Raw genomic sequence first — 21,998 nt, forward strand, 5'->3', positions numbered from 1 at the left:
TATATATATATATATATATATATATATTCTTGTTCCTTAGATTTTATTTTAAGATATTTTTGGTCTCTTGCAGAGGTTATTGTATGTCTCAGTAACAAACATGATGACTTAAAAATATTGTTAATTTTTATTATTTGTTATGTCCAAATAACATCTGTTAATTTCTCAAAGCTCACGAGGACTATAGCTCTAGTTCTGTAACCAGCAGCATCTCTAACTCATTATTTCTACAGCAGAAAGTGCCATAGAGGACTGGTATCTCTCAAAACTTCAGCTTCTTATCTGCTACCAGAGATAACCAACCTGAAAGTGAGGGAAATTATTATTATTATTATTTTTATGAGGCAAAAATCTGCATGTTTTAAAATAAACACGCCTCATTAGAACAACCAAACAAACAAACAATCAAAGCTGAAATGCTCTGTATGCTCAATATAAATACATAGAAACCCCGCAAATACATTAAGGCAGGGACTTGAATCCTTCCCATTATAAAGTGACACTATATCCTGATCACGTGGACTTAAATTACAAGTCAAAAGAACAAGAATGTGCAAAATATATATACATGCAATGTGAACTACAGATCAGTTTTTGTTCAGTGAGATCCACTGAATTGACATTGAGGTTTCTGTACCCAAAAATATATTGTGGACCATGACACTAAGACTAAGTAAAAAAAAAAAGATGGTTGGAAATAAGGAAAATTAAAACTTAATTTTTGAACCACTTGGACGGAAAGACTCAACCGAATAATTGGTAAATGCGGTCCAACAAATGGGAAAAGATTAAAAGATGTAGTGTTGAGACAGATGTCAGATGGATGCAGGTGAATGATCTTCTCGTAAAGCCCATGGGGCTTCTCTCGTTAAACTCAAACACAAAGCAGAACTGGTACTCACTTCACTTTCTCAGCCGTCTGAACAGCCGGCAGCTCGACCGTGACCATGCCGTCTGAACTGGTCTTGCCGATCAGGTAGGGTTTGGTGCGCAGTATGTCAGGTGCTGTCATGGTGGAGACACGGTGCTGCAGTCCTCCGGCGCTGTTCCCACGGTTGGTGAGCAGGAAGGAGTACTGCGTCTCCGGCTGAAGGTTGGTGATGAGCTTCTGCGTCAGCTTCCCATCCACCTCCACACTCTGGCCGTTATCATACAGGATCTACGAGGAACCACCGTCACGCCAGACTTTAACCAGTTTTAATGTGTTAGCTGGAGCTAGTGATCCAAAACTTAGTGTGCAGCCTGTGTAGGCATCATTTTAAGGGATGCTTCAAAAGTTAGGCAGCATTAAGAAGATACCTTCTTTTTGCCAAATATTAAATCATAATTGCATCTATCCATCATGCTGTTGTTAGTGCTACTCTGCATTAGAAGGTCCATTGTGAAAAAGAAGTAGATACTTAAAAGTACATACTTACTGCATAATTAGCATACTAAAGAGTATTTATTACAGAAAAAAATATACTTTTATATAATATACTTAAGTGTGAACTGCATCACATTTTTTCAGACACTTAACTGCATTTTACTTGCAATTAAATTAAAATGTATTATAGTTTAAATATATATTAAATACACAGCATAACTTTAGTGTTTTTGACCCACTTAAGTAGGACTTAAGTAAATTTTTTATATGCAATTTCATAATTACTTATGTTGTCTTTGAAATATGGATAAAGTACTGCTGAATGTACTGACAAAACCAAAATATACTTTATAAAATTTTGCTTTAAAAAAAAACATACTTTATTGACGTTTAGTGCAACTTCGTGTATTTAAATGCATTTGTATATTTAGTGCAATTTGATGCATTTAAAATATATAAACTTGTAAAATGTAAAGTTGGAATAACACACAATTAAAATGACAATCAAGTACTTTACATGTGCTTTAGTGTGTTAGTCAACACATCAAAATAAGCTTACTTCTTTAATACACAACAAAATATTATTAAAACATAATGATTTAAAATTAACTTTAAAGTTAATTTAAGACATTATTACAAAGGTCACTTTTTTAAAAGAAACAGACATGAAAGTGTCTCTTTAAGTCACTTAAGTGGACTTTATTTTATTAATATTAGATGCAAGGTTTTTTTTAAAAGCTTTTAAGTACACTACAAGTGCACCTTCAATACAATTAAGCACACTTCTTTTTCACAAAGGGAAGCTGGCTATGTAGACGGTTTGTGGCTCACAGAACCTCACGCACGTCTCTCACCGTAAACGGCTGCGCGGGGTTGTAGTTCTCGGGAATCTCCCACGTCAGCAGCACCGAAGTCTTCATGGCAGCTCTCACGTGAAAATTTTTTGCAAACACTGCTAAAAGAAAGTTGGGGAAGATGAATTAGACAAACAGATCCGCAGCGCTTGGTTTCACCACCTTTTAGGAAGGCAGCTAGTCAACATCAGCCTTACCTGCCAAGCACTTCGCCTGCTACCTCATGAGGACTAGCCCAGAGCTCCAACCTTACCTGCAGCTTACCATCGACTCTCCGCAGGATGCTAACTGATCTCAACTAGCTATGCTAGGGGCATTTTCAGATTCGATTTGCTTCTGAAAACCAAACTCTTTCTCACAGGTGACTTAAGGTTGTAGGAGAAGGCAAACGGGGCCGAGAGGGTGTTGCGAGCCTCCTACCTTGGTTGATGGGTTGCGTTCTGAACTGGACGCTAGGACTGTAAGGGCCGGGGCCCTTACTGGTGAAGGCACACATTTTAATATCGTACGTGGTGTCTGCTTTAAGGCCGTCCAGTGTGACGGTGGACTCGGGTGCTGTGATGAACAGTTCTGAGGGGCTGCGAGGGCTGTTGATGTCTTTGTACTGAAGGGCGTATTTGATGACGGCTCCGTTGCGCTCGGCTAACGCCACAGGCTGCCAGCTGACCTGAATGGTGGTGGTCGTGCTACTTTGGGCTACGATGCCTTGTGGGTAACCGGCAGGAGTGTCCTCGGGCGTGGTGATCTCCTTCACCGTCTCCTCTCCGAATCCCACCCGGTTGCGGGCCGAGAGGCGGAAGCTGTAGGATGCCCCCTTGTGGATCTCTTTGGTGGTGTAATGGTTCTCACGCTCGGAGAACTCGATCACGGTCAGGGGCTCCACGTCCTTGCGGCCGAACCGCAGCCGGTAGCCTTGCAGCAGGCCGTAGGTGTTTGTCGGTGGGTGCCACTGCAGTAATGCCGTGCCCATGTTCGTCGGACTCACCATGAGACGAGGCTTTCCCGGAACTGAGAATGGACAGACAATACAGAGAAACGTACCGCAGTTTAGAGGTGGGCGACTGGACCTGAATCAAACATCACAATACATGTCAATATGTATCGATATAGAGCACAATATAGACATTTTTGCTGGAAATACAGTTCTCATGATATGGAAACCAGTAAAATCTCGCAATTACGATATCACAGCAATAACTAATGCTGGATTAACTAATCCAAGCAATAGAAAAGTACAGCAGTTTAGAGGTCAATGATATGACCAAAATCTTATATCAGAATATGAGTAATTTCATAATAACAATAAATACTATATAACAATATAGTTAGTTGGTTACATTACCCAAATAATTGGATACCCCTAATTTCGATATCAGCACAAAAAAAACAAATGCTATCTTACATAGGGTAAATAAATGCAAGTCATGTCGTATTTATTTCTATAGTGTTTTATGCAAAACAGATTGTTTATAAGCAGCTTCAGTGCAATAAAGAAGCAAATCAGTGTTAAATTATGAAATCGATTATGGAACTCATTTTGTTTCAGCTGTTAAGCAGCTCTACAGAAGACAGTAGTGTTATTATTCAGCTCAATTCAGATTCAGTGTTTCAGATTCATTTCAGTTCAATAACAATGAATGCGAAAGTGATTTAGTCAAGAGCAGCGAGTGATTTTCTCTTTTGTTTTTTGATTAGCATCAATGACAGACAACAGCGGGCATGTAAGGCTGCTGTCACTTTAAGACCTAACGCATGGATCCAATATATTGCTATACAGAGGATTTTCTCCCAACTGTTTGCATTCACTTAAGACATGGCTGACAATGCTTACATAAATACAGCATTTTTGTGTGAATTTTACCATTTGTGTGCAATAAGCAGGAAAAAAAACTCTATTCAGACAATGTGCGAGTACCAAAATGTGTTACCAAATTTTGCATCTTGTTGCACTTAAGCGGTTTAAAATCACTTGAATGTTTAAACTGGCAAAAGGTTCAAATGCATGCAAATGCTACATTTTCTTAATGATACAGTGCTACAATATCATCGTGCAGTGTAACCACAGACTGAAATCTCTACCGGTTGACAAATGTCTAATGTTTTATCACGTCCGCCTGTAAATCGCCCACTCCTGCGACAATCAATGCTGTAGTGGTTCTCAATAGGACAGCAAAATAAATAAACATCCAGCTTTTGAACTGTTAAAATGGAAGTGAAAACGCATCTTTTTTTTTTTTTTGATGTGAAAGGTTGTGTGTCCAATCAATCTCTACAAATGTTTCTTTAAATTAAAACACAACTATCCAAGGAAAAATAGAATATAATTAGGATGATGGTAAATATAAGTCAGTAATACATCGGCCCTGAAGTTGAAAGCAAAACCAGTTTAGGCTCACTGATCTAACATACAGCCACCGATCCTCTTAATATTGCACTGCTGTATCTATCCCCCTAATTATCCAGGCGAAAACCCTGCGAGTTTGACCATTTGTAATGATACAATATCAAATAGAAATTAACAGTGATACTGTGCACCTTTTCACAGTCATGTGCTCAAGGACAAAAGTGAAATAAAAGGCCTTTCAGGAGCTGAATAACAGCACAATTAGAGGTACAACAGAATAGCGCCTGCACTTATAAGCGATTGTGCGTTTCGAGCCTTTCAGTGATAATCGAGACAGTGTATCGTATTCTTTTCTTTTGAAAAAGTCTATTTTGCCACTTTCCTGACGGATTTTTCCATTATTTCCTTAACCCCTGCGAGCATTTCAAAGTCAGAGCCGTAGGTGAGTGGAATTACAATCGCCGTCATCACTGCGAGGGCAATTATAGGCATCCAGTCTTAATGGCTGCAGGAGAGAAGCCTGAGCCTCGGTGGCGCTCACGAAGTCCACAGCAACAGAGGCAGAAATTGCTCTGAAGCGGTGTGAACCTACCGGCTCCGGTGGTGGTGACCAGCTTGGGTTTGCTGCGCGCTCCGTCGCCTTTGGTCGTGTAAGCGGCGACCGTAACCGAGTACATGGTCTCAGCGTGCAGGTCAGTGAGGATTAATTCCTGGAAAAAAAACAGCAGGACACGAGTCATTTTCAACAAAAAGCTTTTGAAATCATTTAAAAAAAAGAACTCAAGAATGTGCTTGCTCACAAGTGTAAAACAGTAGTATGAAAGAATAAAGGAAAATGGGTCTGTACACATCAGGAATCATTCACTAATAGAATCAGTGTACTTTGCTTCTCATGGATAAAATAATTTGCTAAATGTATAAATGTGTTGTTACAGGTGCAAACACACATACATTTGTTCTTACCCTCATTGTAATGTTCATGCATCTGGATTACTTTTTATAAACGTATGCATGTCTGTAGGTAGCATTTGGCATAATAAATGCCCATGTAAAGGCATCATCACTTATTCTGCAATTATTATATTTAAAACAATAAATTAGAAAGACCTACTGTTGGGCCACTGAGTAATTCAGTTTCTTATGATAACATTATGAATAAACATTTTCAGTTGACACACTGCATGTTTCTGTGAGCTACAAAATGACATTAAACATCTACAGGCCAGCAAGCAATGCTCGTGTATGTTTGCAAATGATGCCGCATGGAATGAAATAAAGTGCAAAGCTGCATAATTCTGCGATGTACTCACATGTTCGGCTGAATCATCATACTCCCACTGAAGCCCAGACCAGAGAGCAGCAGGAGGAACAAACAAACAGACAAACAAGAAAAGAAGTTCAATTACACTTTGCTGGCGACGACATGAGAGAGTGTCAGATTATGCGCGTCTCTTCTGTTTCGGTGAGCGAGCAGATGCTGGGATGATGAATGATTCATAATTCTGGAGGATTCAAACAGCGTGTCGGTGTCTCTGCGTTGCATGCTGAGGTCAGGATGTGATGTGTCGTGTGAAATCAGACGGGCCAATCTCATCACGCTGTCCATTGTCTAACATGAAGGCACGTATAATCAAGCAGATAACAGGTCTATGCGCTGTGTGTGATTCATGGCACTTCATCATTAACCTCACATGGGAACATTAATGTCTAGGGACAGCCTTCATGTCATATGGATATGAAATAAAAGTTTAAATGAAACCGTGCATATCATACACTTACTGCCTTCTTTCTTAGTTATTAGTGAAAAATGACCCTTTGTGTCCCTCATTAACTTACAGTATGTGCAAATAAGAACTTTGAGTAGCTGTGCTATTTTAATACATTAGTAAAAATCCATTATTTTATGTTTAGCTGTCTTCTTCACTGTGAAACTTATGTTTCCTTGTTGTATTATCAAATATGCACAATTTAAATCAACTAATAACTAAAATGAAACACATATATGTATTCTCTGTCATGATGAATGTACTTATAATTGGCATCACTGCCATTATAAATAAAACAAGGTAACTTGTTCTAACCTGGTCCAAACTAGTAGACCATCTTAGACCAGCAATAAACCGGGACTATTTTTTTCTCCTCTCTAATCATGTTTTGAAATGGATTCTAGGATTGAAAAATGAAGCCACTTTCTGGTAACTAAGTAGGCAGCTCACTAGTTTGCTAAAGAGTCCTAAACTTCACATTTGTGTTCCTGCAGTCATGTTTTCTTGTGACACACACACACACACACACGCAATCAAAAGAGTTGGCAGCTGGCTGTATGAACTGTGTCATGACCACAGAACTCATCAAAGCCTGTAAAGATTGACTTGAGAAGCAGTGCAGCTATGCAGGTGGGTGCCTACCTGAGCGTCATCGATCAGGATGTCCTTGATGACAGGGTGACCACCGGGTTCTCCATTAACCATCCTGACATAGTGCACCTGGTACCCACGAATCTGGCCGTGCTGCCTGCTCGGCACCGGTGACCGCCACAGCACTTTAACAGACGTGGAGTTGACAGCCTCCACCTCGACTTTACGAGGAGGGCCACTGGGCACTGAGAGAATTATGGGATAGAAGACAGAAAGGTCAAGCTTAAAGACGACACCTCCTGTCCGACTGGATGTCTCCCCTGAGAAAGCGGTGAAGCAGACAAAAATGGGATTATATCATTAACAAGAACTGGATAACACTAATATCTCAACAATGGGAAGTCAAAAACAAAAAAAAGAGAGAGAGAAAAAAAAATCCCCAAAAACAGGTCACACAGCTGACCTAATTTTTTCGGAAAAAATGGGTTTAGTGGAGTCAAAATATGGAATAAAAACAAGCAAAAATAAGCCAAGAGGAGTGTTTCAGAGGTTTGAAGCACTCTAAAGGAGTTTGGCTATGATAGAGTGAAGACAAAAAGAAAAACAAATGGAAAAATTTAAGAAAAATGTCATCAGTGTGGGACCTTTGAGAAAAAAAAAAGCCCCATTTCTGAAGATTCACTGTCGATTTAGTCATCTTTTTTTCATGTATGAAAATGAGTTTCACTCCATTAAAAAGCCATTTCATTTATCTTAATAAGAAAATGGGGAAAAAACAGCAAGACATTTGGGATTGTTGGAAGTTTAAGGTCGTCAGAAGCACATGCCATGAAATAAGTCTGGTCAAGTAAAAAGTCAAAAAAATTCTCTCGAAAATTCTCCCAAAAATTGTCAAAGAGGGGAAGGGGATGTTGGTTTGTTGAAAGGTCACAAAAAATCCTCGTTTAGTAAAGTTAGTGTAAATAGAGGGAGCGAGAGGGGTGAGGGGTGTTAGGGTGCTTTGTGCAGAAGTCTGGCAGAAGTGGGGCGTGTTTTAAGGGTAGACATTAGCATTGGGTCACAGTGGCGTGTGAGTAAGACATACCATCCTCCTCCGTACGGATTAGCTGAGGTAAACTCTCAGGGCCTTCTCCTGCTTCAGTGTGGGCGCTCACTGTCACACGGTATTCCGTCCATTTCTCCAAGTTTTCCAACAGATAATGGTACTTTTCTGGCGGTATGTCCGAGACTTGATGCAACGAGGTATCATCGCCTTCGGTCGCTGCGTACTGGATGGTGTATCTGGTCATGATTCCGTTTTGGAGCTCCACCGGCGGCGGTTTCCAACTTACCAGAATGCTGGTAGAACTGGGACTAGTACACTTGACTTCCTGGGGAGGAGCTGAGGGCTCTGATTGGAGGATCAGAGGATTGTGGGAGGAGCAGAATAGTCATTGATCTCACATTGCGAGTACGAAGTGAAGCACAGTCAAGCTTGTCAGCATTAATTATTCATCAAATTAGGCAAGATTAATGAAGGAGTTCATCTAAAGGTTTGGTTACAGTTCAACATGAACGAATGAAGAATAAATATGAGGTCTTTTGGGAATGCAATTCTCTTTTCTAGCTACGTATCACTGCATTTGAGCTTACAACAAGGCTCCAGAGGGAACCTCTACAAATTTGGTAAATCTTTCAAATGCAGTGTGGTATACAATAGCCAAAGTCAAAAAACAAGGCACCCAGAAGCTGAACGACTGCAGACAAACAGATGAATAATTCAGTCTCATCTCTTACTTGGCTAATATATGATGCCAAATTCAACAAAGTGACCTTGTCATTTGACTACATCTTCCACAAATTGACTTTCATTCAAACAAGATGTGCGCTAACAGCACCCTCAAGGCAGAAAACAGAAATGTCTCCATCTCTCAAAAATCTCAGTGTAAACCACTGCTCAAACAAATTCAGGATTACATTAGCAAATGCTGTTGAGAAATGGAGGATTTCTGCTCTGTAAAGTGCTGCACCTGTTCTTGAACCGCTGTGTTTGGGAAAGACAGTAAAGACAGAAAGGGACCTACGTGTCTGAGGTGTTTCGGCTGAGATCTCGTTGGTGTATGCGCCGATGCCGTGTTTGCTGCGAGCGGCCAGCTGAAACGTGTAGGTAGTGAATGGCTTCAGATCTTTTAGTAAATAGGTTGTGGTGGGCTCAAAGCTTACTCGTTTCTGAGGAAGGGACAAGATGAAAAAAAACTAAGTTGAAAACCCCAGAAAATAGAGTTCATACAGTCAACCCAAGCAATGACAATGACATCAATTGTGGGAGGAGCGAAGGCGTTTGCCAACGACTGTTCATGTTCGGACCTCCTCTTTGCCATCTCCTTTCTTATAGAGCAGCTCGTATCCGACGATTTGATTGTCCTGGCCCGTCTGAGTCGGGGGGTTCCACGACAGCAAGATGCTCGTCTCAGATTTGGCTTCACCTTTGAAGTCCGTTGGTTGAGAGGGCACTATAAAAATGTTATAACAAATAACAGAAATTATACAAATGTAATTTCCATTGCAGTCATTTCCTTTCATGTTTGTATCATGGGAATACATTAGTGGACAAGCTTAGTCCTCCTGGAGTAACCGGAGGTTCAATGTACAATAGTGGTAGTTCATGGACTGTCCCATAACTGATTCAATTGTGATTCAATTATTAATATTGGCTATGTGTATGAATAAAGCCCATCCAATCAGAGTTATGAGTCTTTAGTTTTAAACTCATAAATTGCTTTTACCACGAATCATCTGATCTTTTGCTTTGTGTCCACCAAATTACAAATTAAAACAGAAAATATATCAAATGAAGTAATTCATTCAGGGGCTTAAACCAAAATACACATTACCACACAACACATGTTTATGTTGAATATCCAGCAAAAATAACCATAGTGTAAAAAATGTGTATATACAGTATATACAAATTAACAAACCTTATGACAAGCTTTTGTCTCCACCAAGTATTATAATACTTAAAAAAAAAAGATAACTGCAAAAAGGAAACAACAAGAGCTGTTATTCCTGTCATTCCCAACACCCACCTCCAGTTTTGGCTATGATCTGCAAATCAGATGAGAGCGGTCCATCTCCTACAGAGGTGAAGGCCAGGACCTTGATGTAGTAAGTCTTATTGGGCGTCAGGCCCGGAATGGTGAGGAAGTTGGAAGTCCTTACAATCTGTTTCTCCCATTGGTTGACATGTTGGCTGGGATCGGTGGTGTAGTAAACCCTGTAGCCCGTAATCTGCCCATTTGCCTCCTCGGGTTCATCCCAGTGGATGATGGCGGTCGTGGCACTTAGCATGCGCCCTCGGACTTGCCGCGGGGCGGTACTCGGTGCTTGCTCCGCTGTTTTGGACTCAATGGCTTCGCTGGGAGGCCCGTGTCCAATGTTATTCACTGCGACTACTCTGAACTGGTAGTCGGAGTAAGGGCTTAGCCCACCCACGCTGTATCGAGTGGTGGCGACTCCATCGATCTCTTTAAAAGAGTCCTCAGAGTTTTTGGGCTTGTGCTGGATGATGTAATAAGAAACAGGTTCGGGATTCCCAGAATCCCATGTGAGCGTAATGCTTGTTGCTGTGCGTTCCGTTACCTGGGGAACACCTGGTGGCTTCGGTAAAGCTGGAGCAACAATAAAGAAGCTCATCAGTGAATTTCAATTATTTGGAAAATGGAAAATCCACTGTAATATAGTTACTTACGATTACTGGAGCAATATTAATGACTGTGGGGGGAAATCACTAAAATTGAACGGTGCCCACTTTAGTGCTTGATTCGATAAAGGAAATATCCAAATCAGTTAAAGCCACAAACCCACCTACTTGTCCCAGACAAGCGTTAATGTCAACCCCTGAGGTGCATTCTATAATAAGCCTAATTTATTTGCAAAAAGTACCATTTCAACACTTTTAGTGCCTGGATTTGCAAATGGTTAGTGAAGATGTGAGTTGTTGCTCTGAAAATGGCACCCATGCACGTATCAGTTTAGTGAATTCTCCCCTCACTCTCAAAGGACATAAACATTTTTAAATATTTGAAAACTAACAAACAGGTGTGAAATGGTTCTTCACCTGGTTTAGAGGAAATGTCTTTGTTGTGTGTGCTATTGTATTGGTAAGCTATGCAATGTCGTATGGCTTTGTCATTAGCATTCACGAACCATGTGCTCTTCCCTTGGGATACTAGCCGAAGGTTAAAGTGTCAGCTTGCTCTGCCAACACAGGAACAGTAGATGTGGGTTATAGCACTGTTTGCCGCTAATGTAATACAGCAAAAGAACTCAGAGTCTTGACAGTACCTCTGCGATAAGGAGAAAACCAAGTTACCCCAGAGAAAAGAGAGGCTCTCCGGTTTGTTTAGAACATGTCTTAAATATTCCACGGGCTGTAATTTATTGCTTAAATTCAGAGCGCATTAGGTGAGGCTGGCGATAGGACAGATAATGTTTAGTCTTTGCGTGCTGTCCCTTGGGGCATATTATGACTAATGTGATTTTGTTATGTCTGCTGGAGACAAAGGCTTTGTGTGTGTGGATGTGAACAGCTGTAAGTGTGTCAGCCTGTTTGAGCTAACAAGTGTGCCAACAGTAGGAGCTTGTGAATTCATCTGCAGAATGCGATAAGACAGATCAAATAACAGGAGCTTGGTGCTGGTTGGAATGTTAAGTATCAAGTCGTCTCGTGGATTCTCACCTTTGACCGTAATCTGTGCGACCGCCTCTATAACGCCCAGCGTTGACATGGCGACGCATGTGTAGTTGGCCGACTGCCGGACGTCGGTGAGTTCCAGCACGTTTCGCCCAATGGGCATGTCATCTTCAGGGGTCAAATCCTCCGACCCCAACATCCATTTAACGTAGGGCATCGGTGACCCGACGGCCACACAGGTGATGTTAACGCTGCCACCGGGCATGATCTCATTGTCCGTCGGGGGAATGGAGAACCGGGGAGGAACCCGTCTCACTGCAAGAGAACACAAGTCCTGGTAACTTCCCGTCCAGACGTAGGCTTAAGGAACATTTGGGAACATTTAACAGGTGAGGACCTGACAAAGATCTGGTGGATTTCGCCACTACACTGTTTCAAATTATTGAGATATAGCAGGATCCAACAGGAAACTACTGCACATGTACTGCACACAAACATTGCGCTTCACTCCCATTGGTCTGGGACACTGAAGCAGACGCCATGCACAGGTGACCCACGCGTGACACATGGACAGCAGCACACGGGGGAACTGGAGGGCCACAGCATGCAGGAGTTGTGTGCGTTTGTACAACTTCGATGCTGCGTTCACTTCCAGTTGATGTGAAGGAATGTGCCCAATCACATTGCCACATCACACACACAGCGAGGAGCCCCATTGCAGGGTCGCCGCTAACTAACAATGGGTAGAGACTAGCTGTGACTGTCTGCGGCTGCCATTCAAAAAGTGGACACACGTGTCAACGTAAACGGTCGTGAAACCGTGAATAAACAAGGGTGATGACAATGGAAGGCTGAATCTGAAACGGAATCAAAATGAAAATGAACAGATGCAACAAATTAATAAGGAGAGAAGAGGATGAGGGGGAGGACTAGTAGAGTCAGATAACAGGAAATCAACAGGGCTATTAAAAGCAGGAGTCTCCAAGACAGAAAGAGAGAGAGAGAGAGAGAGGGATAATATGTGCCAGCTCCTCAGAAGAGGGTTTTCGGGACAGCAGAAGGGTGGGAGAAGACTCGAGAGGTCCAGAATAACTGAACCGATGTCAGTGTTACTGCTTACATACTGTCAGTCTCAGATGGCAGCGGCTGATGTATAATGCACACAACAGTGGCAGGAGCTTTCTCAAAGCGACAGGCTCTGCTGGCTTTACGCAGCTTCTGGGAGCCAGTGTGCAGCGGTTTATATCAGTCCTGCTACAATGAGCCCATCTGAGGACAACGAATCATTGGATTTGACAAAGTCTGTGAGGTTCATCATAACAAATCTTTGTAGAGAGTTTTAAGACACTTAGTGGCAGTAAACTAGATCAGTGTTTCCCAAACATGTTCCTGGAGTCACACAGACAGTACACATCTTCAGAGATTCAGTTCTCTTCAGAGAACCATATAAGGGAGAGCTCCAAAAAGTGTACTGTTGACGTGCAACCAGGAACAGGGTTGGGGAACGCTGAACTAGATGTCTATGATTAGAACATTACATTCCACTAAGGAGGGGTTCCTCAAATCTGGGCCCTGGAGGGCCACTGATCTGCAGAGTTTGACTTTAACCCTAATAAGACATGGGAACAAGCTAATTAAAGTCTTCAGAGTTACAGGTAGGTGAGTTTAATCAGGGTTTGAGCTAAACTCTGCAAGCTCAGATTTGAGGAATCCTGCACTGTGGTCGGGGTTAAATCCCATTTACCTGCTCCTACTCGTCACATCTCCTCCTGTTTACGTGGACGGTTCTTGGCCAGGATCTTGATTACATCACTTGCAATTACAATAACAGCAGGATGAACCTAAACCAGTGTTTAGCGAGGAGTTAAAGTCTCTTTAAGTCTTTAACCGCCAGAAATGGAAGAAGGAAAGATAAGAATTTCGACGACGTGCGGCATGCATTCGACCGGAGATGTCGCGCTTCTCTGGAGATTAAATCTCTAATAATTGCGAACAGATTTTCAATCCTATCGCAATTAATTTCCAATTGAAACGCTGTTCCGGGAGACATTCCGGGAGACATTCCCTTTCATCTGAATACCGTTCCGTTTGTCGAGTCTTGAGAACAATGCTCTACATGCATCAACTGTCGTTTATTAGCAGCTTGTTAGGTGGAAAGGAAAGAAAATATCTGATCTCACAGAACTACGGAGCACAGCTCATCACAGTTCATACCGTGGTGAAGGTCAGCGAATGGGAGCTTGTTTCTAGGCGTTAGGAAAGCACGTGACGGTCAAAGTAACGAAGCAGGACCACTGACATGTGGGAGAAGACAGACAACTTCAGCATGACCAATCCACCATGCAAACCCCCCGAAAACTGCGCACATTTTGACTGACATGCACCACTTTTTGGTCAAGCAGTACAGCAGAGAGCAGGAGAGCATTCGTTCAGACCACAACAAAAGGGAAAAGAAGAAGAAGAAAAAAAAAAACGGTCCAAAACATAGAACATAAGGAACCAAAAGCAGAATTTAATCATAGACACGCAAATGCAGCTACAATGATTTTTTTCGTACTCTTGGGAATTGTGACTAGCGTCTGTATCATTTGTTTTCTGAGTTTGAAGATGGTTAGAAAGAAAAAACACACCAACCTTCTCGCAGCTCTGAGGGATGTAGGGAATAGATTCGGAAACAAAATAAAATGAGGAGAAAAACAAGGGAAAATACAGAGAGAGTAAAACAGGCCACATTCAACCCAGATAATTGCTGCTAGAGACAGAATGTCTAGGAAAAGAAAAGTGTGCTGCATTTTACAGGACTTTTATTGCGCTGCCCATTAAACAATATGACACAGGTCCAGTTATGAGCTTTACATGCCATCAGCAGTTACTGTGGTCTGGACTGACTTTCTTCTGGAGTTTTGATCATGCAGTATTTGAGAAAAAAACAGTGGTTCTTCATGTAAACCACATGACTGGGACCTGTGCATGAATATAGCTGCACTCTATAAAGCAGTAACGTGTTTGTTTGAGCAGCGCTGGACATCAGGCCATCAAGGTTTATAAAATGGAACATATTTTGGCAGCAGTTTATGACAAATTCGGGCTTAAAGTCAACATGAAATCATAAGCACCGTTTTCTGATTAATACTGGATACTCGGTGGTGTGCTTGGTGAGCAGGTGTTTTTTTTTATTTACCATCCAATCATTTCCTTATGGTTGAAATCAAGAAAATCAAGGTATTTTCTCTTGTTTTAATATGAAATTCGTCACACAATCGAAGTCAAATTGGCTGCGAACACAGTTTCATGTTGACTTTAATGTGCCAGATTATACAGATGTTCAATCATAAGTCAAAATCAAATAACATTTAATATTTTATATTTATACAGTGGAGTGATTCTTCAGTTATATGACCTTCTGACTGCTTGAAAAAATAGTTCATTAAATATTTATTCAAATATGTTGGGTAAGTTATTTAAGTTATTTCTTTTATTTTATTGATAACACACTCAAAAAATGGATTTCAAATAGTGACCAATTAGGTCATTACATCTAATAAAGTTACTCTCCAATCATGATGTAATAATCTTAAAATGAATATTTCAAAATGTCACTTCTCATTTCCCAGATAACTACATATAAACCCAAATACACAACAGCAGTACTGAGTAATTCTATTGCAGCTCTCTGACATAATTTCAGACTACGATAATCTGTCCATTAAAACTACTGTGCTTTTTAACAAACACTTTATTTAATCATCCTAGCATACAGAAGTCTTCACTTAATTGAAGAATCATCCATATTCATTACATTACAGGCTTTAACTACATTTCAGATCAAATATTGCACTGAATTTAAAATAAGATTATATTGACCACAATTTATGTTTTTTTTTTGTTTTTTTTTTTTTTGCTTTAAAATAAAGCTCCAAAATAAAGAAAAATAGTTGTATTCCATGTTTGTCAATAAAGAGAAAAAACAGAGCACTGAGACATTTGCTGTAGAGAGTAAAGAGGTTAAACTCAATTTGTCATTCCTGTTATCTTACGAGTCAGTCGTATTACACACACAAGCATTCAAGTCAATAAAGGTTAAGTTGAAATGAAACACCAGACAGGCAGAAAATCAAGGCTGCAGCATTATGTCGTACTTACAAAAATGCTCATGCAACCAGAGGAACCCCAACAAGAAAAGTGACCCGCTATTCGGCTCAATTTGTTTCAAAAGTGTGTGCGTCTGAGTTTTTATATGTTCTTTTGTCGGCTTTGTTTACCGCCGTGAGTTGTTCCTACCTCTGACATACAGGTTGGCAGGTGAGGAATAGCGCGTGCCATCGTTGTTGGTCGCGACACATTCGTACTTCCCTTGGTCCGATTCCTCGCTTTGTTCGATTTGCAGCGCTCCTACACAGTGGGAGAGAACACGAGCAGAGAAAGATAATTACAATAATAACACCAGCCATTAAACAACTTTCACCAAATCACACGCTAGGACAATTTCTCTCTATAAATGGCGTTATTTGTTCTGTTTAGATCTCCGTAAGGGTGAACGCCACAAAATGGCTCGGGCTAAAGGCCTGCCGCTATACTGACGCTTAACCCTGAGAGGCGACATCTGCAGGCATGCCTCGCATTGGACAGCTCGGTACAGACTTAACCAGTTTATGCAAGCTAAGCTCCTGGAAGCTGGGGGTAGAAATGTTTCCCCTTAAAATGTCTAATGCAGTGTTTCATTCTCTAGGCCCGATGCAATATGGGAAAGCAATTTTGGCACTAAAGATGGATTTCACGGTGGATCCGCGATGCATATTATGATTTTGTCAGGAATGGAGTCATTTCGAGGTGCTTAAATCGAAGTGTGTTGCGAGCTCGTATCTCGCCATGCTGACTATCTAGGCGCCGGCCTAGAGAAGAGCGCGACGAGCACTGCAGTAGACATTCGAGAGGGCACACAGAAAGAAACCAAAAGAAAAGAGACTTTGCAGCGTTAATTATCTCGGACATTTTACAACCACATCAATGGAGAGGAAAACATACAGTACAGGATACATGTTGCAGGGTTTCTAAAGGCACTTAATCGTACGGGTGGTTCAAAATCGTTTGAGCTTTACTGTTTAGAAAAACAGTTGTGATAATAATAATAATTGATAATAATACTGATCGGTTATTAATTGAGAGGTCTACAAAAGGTGATGGGGGGGGGAGGTAGCCCTGCAATATTATTACACATCTCACAGGACTGTTCATTATGGGAATGAGTGAAAACTGCAATACAGCAGCATATGACTCAAATAAAAAAAGGTTTACAGTATACAAAAGCAGCATAAAGGGGGGGGGGTACAATTAAAAAAAAATTAATTTGGATCATAAAATTTGGTGTTCAATTCAATTCAAATTGATCGCTCAATAAAATGGCCAAGGACTTCAGATGGTGGAAGTCAGTAAAAATCGCAGCATTTTCAGGAAAAATGCGCTGCTCGAATCGTAAAAATGGAAGAAGAAAAAAATCTGTTGGGAGAATTATCGTTACCAGTACATAAACCTCCAGCACATGCAAATCTTTCCAAAGAACAAGAAATGTGTGTCGGCACAACTTACAACCTTTTGACAACCCTTAGCTGAAAAATAAAATGCAATTGTATTAGAGGTCAAAATTCAAAACGGCTTGCGCCGACAAGAAAGCAACCAATCACTGCCATAGCTTTGTGCTACAAATGACACCCATAAAAATCCACCAATGGGATCAGCAGTGTGGTGTCACATGACCCAGGGAAAAAGGTTTCTTGCAATGCACCGAAGCACCGCCTCCTGAGGAGCTTGACCAAAAAACAAAAACACAAAAAAAATGACACAAAACAGCCACCTCGGTTTCGTCTGTCAGACCCACTGTTAGCTTTTCCCCAACCCTGAAGAATGGAAAAAATAAAAACGTCAAAAAGGAAAACAGCCTTCAACCCAAGAAAAGCAAGAAGGAAAAAATAGGTGGTGGAAAGAAAAAAGCACCGCAGAAACTTTATCAAAAAAGTGGTTGTTTGGGCTTTTTTAGCTCCTTTTGAGAAGGGTACAGGTAGAGGAAAGCAAATGGAGGACGAAGAGCGAAAAAAAGAAGTTTGTAAAGACAGAAAGATGCTTTTTGGGGAAAAATCGTGGCAGAGAGGTCTTCGGCGTGTCTCCGACATCTGGGCTCATGTGAGGCTGAGCAAGAACACAGCTAAGGGGGGAAAAATGTTTGGCTGTTTTAGTTGGACGAAAAAAGGGACACATGATCTGCTATGGCCAAAAGATAAGAAAAATAATAAAAAAACAATGAAATAGAAGAGAAAAAAAAAAACACGTACAGGATATGCTTCTTTGGGCTGCAGTAAGCATATCGGCTTGGAAGAAAAAAACAAAAACAACCAAAATACAAGAGGCTTTCTCGAACTGAAACCAAAACCAAACCAAAGAACCAAAAAGCGCTGAGGCGAAAATGGTGAGATATGGAACAGAACGGGATGGAGGAGGGATGATGGGAAGATGCCGGGGCGTTCGATGGATGCAGACACATGAGGGACAGGAAGAATGAAGTCAGTTGTTCATTCTGTGAACTTGAGTTGAGCACTCTTACCTCTTATTGGCGTACCACCTGGGTGGATTATATGAATGCAAATAAGATTAAGAAAGAAGAGTCGTTAGTGCGAGAAGAGAGGCTGGCCGCTTTGGAAGAAGAATCAAATTAGCTTTGCTTTGCTTTCTTACAGACTGTATTAGGCTACAACAGGAAAGAGAGATTCAGAAAAGACAGCCATTGGCTCTAGTGGAGAAAAGCACAGGATTGAGCATTGGTCACTTTAGGAGGTCAAAGAGCAACTGGCACAGTGGATGAAGCACAAGGGGCCGTTCTGAGACCTGTGGCAGTGGCCGTGATCTAGCGGGAGAGGGGAGCTGAGGACTGATTGACTGGGAAACAGTGGAGAGTCTTTGAGCTGTGAGCTTTAGAGACACAGATGGAGTGAGAGTGTCAGTGTCGGTCCTGCCAGTGTGGCCCTGAGCGTGTGCTTTACTGCTAGTCAGCTAGTCAGTGTGTTCTGCTGGCCTATTGACACCGTTAGTAAAATGCATGCCATGCATTTTAACAGTAGTTTGAGAAACATAGTGGAGACATTAGTGGGAGGCATGTGTGTTCAGATCTACAAACTTACCAAAGGACTCTGGAGATTTACAAAACAGAGAGAAGAAAGACAGCATAGAAAATATGATTATATTCCTTACGTTTGCTCTGGTTGACACACTTAAATCTGACACTCTATTGTACAGGGTGAAAATCAAGAGAGAAATCAGACAACGGCAGAAAACAGGACAAGGGCAGAGCGGAGGACTCTGGGAAGACATGTCGTAGCATCGAGGGCTGGAAAACACATCGGAGCAACTCGAGCGACACGGTCAGCTTACGTATTTGCAAAACGAAATGTGGGTTTTGCGCTACTTAAAAAGAGACCACCCGGTGCAAAGAATCACCAACGTGTTCAGTCCTGAATTTGGTCAGTTGGATGCACAAACACACAACGAGGGTCAGATAAACACACACACAAAAGGACGCTTTTTTTTTTTCTTTTTTTTGCTCGTTTTTGGGCATAATCGAGGTTCGCCAGGTCGCGTGCTGCATCATGATATGAGAGCAACAAACAAAACAACTTTGATGATTCTTTCGAGAGCTCTGAATGAAGCCAGATCTTACTCATTGCGCATTGGAGGAAGAAAAATAAGGACATGGAGAATGACACTTATTTATTATGCATGGTTCGGCTGCTTTTTGCAACTAAGTGTTCAAATGGAAACAAAACAAAGCCCAATTTAAGCTAGCCAAAAATGCAGTCATAGCAGTGAATCATGGGTAATAAATTAAACAGACAGGAACACAAGACACATCACACACAGAGGGGACGCAGACGACGTAGATGCCGTTTCCTACAGAAAAGCAAAGAAAAGGCTCCATGAGAAAGAACAGAAACTCAAACGGAAAGAAGGACAATAGTGGCTCTTGTCGCTGCTTTTCTTCTAGCGTTACGGAGGGAAATTACCTGATCGGAGCTGTTTGATGCGGCCGTTGTTGTTACTGGTGTTGACCGGGAGGAAGTCTTTGAACCAGGAAATGTCTGGGTCGGGGTTACCACTAGCAGCACAGAGCATGGTGGCAGTACGGGTGCGCTCCACCACCTTGAGCTGGGGACCCATATCTATGGTGGGGAAACCTGGGGGCAGCTGATCCTCTGAAACACAGGAACACCAGCACCATTACACACAAACACACTTTCGCTGAAGCTGCTGCTGCTGGAACCTGGAGAAATTTGGGGTGAAGAAAGACACACACACACACACACACACACCTCGTGTCCTCATCACTTTTTAGCAGTAAGCATTTGAGTAACATTGACAATAAATAGAATTCAGTAATTTTTTAACTCTAGAAGTCAATGCTCGATTACTTCACCTTTAACCATCCAACTTCCACATACGGTTTAATTATGTTTGTGTGACCTCGTCATTTTTCAATAAACACCAATAGAACACCACAATAGAAAAATTATAGTTGGTAAATCATGAAAGAATGGGTTTGCAAGTAAAAGGGTTACGAATGTGTATTCTAAATTAGGCTGGTCTGGTTTATAGCTATATATAAACTTATATTTCTCTTGCATTGTTGAATTATCTTTACAAAAATAGAAACAATATATTTTTTTCAATAATCATTTGGAAAAAAATAAGTGACATTCTCTTCATCCCTCAAACATCACAAGAAAACTTGTAAAAGTGTTACAATACCATGAATAAAGGCTAGACAAACAGATGAACAGCTCAACCCAGATGTGATGAATTCTAATAAAAAATATGAGAGCAAGGTAAGAATTACAAAAATGTTTTTGTTGTTGTTACATAATGAAGAATTGTGTCCAAAATAATTATTTTAGAATTATTTAGCTCCAGACCCACTATAAATCTCTTTCAGATATACTGGTGGTGATTTGTTTTGTGTGGTACATTCATACATTCATTATTTACCCATTTTACTACTTCAGTAATTCACTCATTGGTGAATTTCAATATCCACATATTCATGACAAAACGAAGCTTAAAGATAAATAAATAAATACCTAGCAGTCTGATGGAACTCAAGTTTGACCAACATTTTCTGAAGGTTAACGACCTCTTGCGTGTATATGTGTGTGTTTCTGTGAACCTACAGCAAACACAAGCAATCTAAAACAAACAAGAAGTCAACAAGCCTCTAGGGAACATTACAAGCACACACACACACACACACACACACACACACACTGTGATAAGCACTGAGCTACACAAACATGTCCTGGGATTCTCTTTCCATGAACCTCAGTTCGGGTATACAAAAACAAAAAATACAACTTACACAGATATATCGCATCTCTTTCACTGTTACAACTGCTTCCACTGCATTTTACCAGGCTTTTGGATCATTTGTGTAAAATTTGATTATACACGTGCAATGAAATACTGTAGATTTACTTCTGAATAGAGCAAACAAGCCTCTATGATAGCTGCTGTATCACTATACAGTTCCAGCTTGCATGTTGACAGTTCCAGGGCCATTTTCTCTTTTTTTCCAGAAAACAGTGAAGGATTTGAATGAATGTATGACAGACAACGGAATAATATCCCTGTCTAAATAGTGACTAAAGAGTGATTATGACACTTCAGCGCCTCAGAGGGAGGAATCTGCTGTAATGGTGGATTTCCTGCATCTCATAAAGAGCTTGAAACGCTCCTCATTGTCTCGGAAATCATTATAACGCTCTTTCAGAGTGCTGTGATTCAGCGAAGATTTGAAGATGTCCTTAATTTATGCCAACCAAGTGCCAAGGTCTGCATTTCGAAATTTATACATCTCAAGGTTTAATTCATAATTTAAACACCTCAGTAAATGTAAATGATCTCAGTACAATAGGGCGCTAAATTGTAATGAAAATAATGTCACAATGCCAAAAAAAAACAGCTTTATGCAAAATACAGTTTTGATTTTGAGGGGGAAAGATGACCTGGACATGTTCTTTGCATGTTTCATGATTCATCCATTTGAAATAAAACACAAAAGCAGCAGCACAGCTGATCTGTGATGTCCAGAATTGCCTGATGTTCCCCATGTTATTCATTTAAAACACTTTCAGTAATCATCCCTTGTGCATTAACACAAATTTTCATATCTTTGTGCACACATTCTACTCTAAATCCTCTTGTGACCTTCACAGTCTGTGAGCTACATAACGCAGTGGATGAGGGTCTAATTTTAGCTCTTCTGTGGTGTGTAGGCATCGTCCGTTAGAAGGTACTTGGCAGCTAAAGTTACGCGTCAGTCTGTTTTCCTAAACATGCAGGTATAAAATTACGACAAAAGCTACAG

The 21,998-nt window shown here is 40.9% G+C and overlaps 1 protein-coding gene across 1 annotated transcript in view; it reads right to left on the minus strand.

Annotated features, from left to right (window-relative positions):
* The window catches only part of LOC107676736 (receptor-type tyrosine-protein phosphatase delta-like), a 319,184-nt gene that overhangs the window by 36,599 nt on the left and 260,587 nt on the right, over window positions 1-21,998 (minus strand). Inside the window, exons 11-26 of the mRNA XM_016471396.1 lie at window positions 19,645-19,833; window positions 18,766-18,774; window positions 18,192-18,209; window positions 15,878-15,988; window positions 14,231-14,242; window positions 11,642-11,911; window positions 9,990-10,571; window positions 9,268-9,413; window positions 8,985-9,129; window positions 8,006-8,311; window positions 6,973-7,166; window positions 5,875-5,901; window positions 5,157-5,274; window positions 2,641-3,228; window positions 2,221-2,318; window positions 903-1,159 (exon numbers count right to left, since the gene is read on the minus strand). Coding sequence (XP_016326882.1) covers window positions 903-1,159; window positions 2,221-2,318; window positions 2,641-3,228; window positions 5,157-5,274; window positions 5,875-5,901; window positions 6,973-7,166; window positions 8,006-8,311; window positions 8,985-9,129; window positions 9,268-9,413; window positions 9,990-10,571; window positions 11,642-11,911; window positions 14,231-14,242; window positions 15,878-15,988; window positions 18,192-18,209; window positions 18,766-18,774; window positions 19,645-19,833 — 3,070 coding nt within the window. The remainder of the gene's footprint in view (window positions 1-902; window positions 1,160-2,220; window positions 2,319-2,640; window positions 3,229-5,156; window positions 5,275-5,874; window positions 5,902-6,972; window positions 7,167-8,005; window positions 8,312-8,984; window positions 9,130-9,267; window positions 9,414-9,989; window positions 10,572-11,641; window positions 11,912-14,230; window positions 14,243-15,877; window positions 15,989-18,191; window positions 18,210-18,765; window positions 18,775-19,644; window positions 19,834-21,998) is intronic.

Source organism: Sinocyclocheilus anshuiensis, unplaced genomic scaffold (assembly GCF_001515605.1).
Source record: "Sinocyclocheilus anshuiensis isolate Anshui unplaced genomic scaffold, SAMN03320099.WGS_v1.1 scaffold2186, whole genome shotgun sequence".
NCBI classification, from domain to species: Eukaryota; Metazoa; Chordata; class Actinopteri; order Cypriniformes; family Cyprinidae; genus Sinocyclocheilus; species Sinocyclocheilus anshuiensis.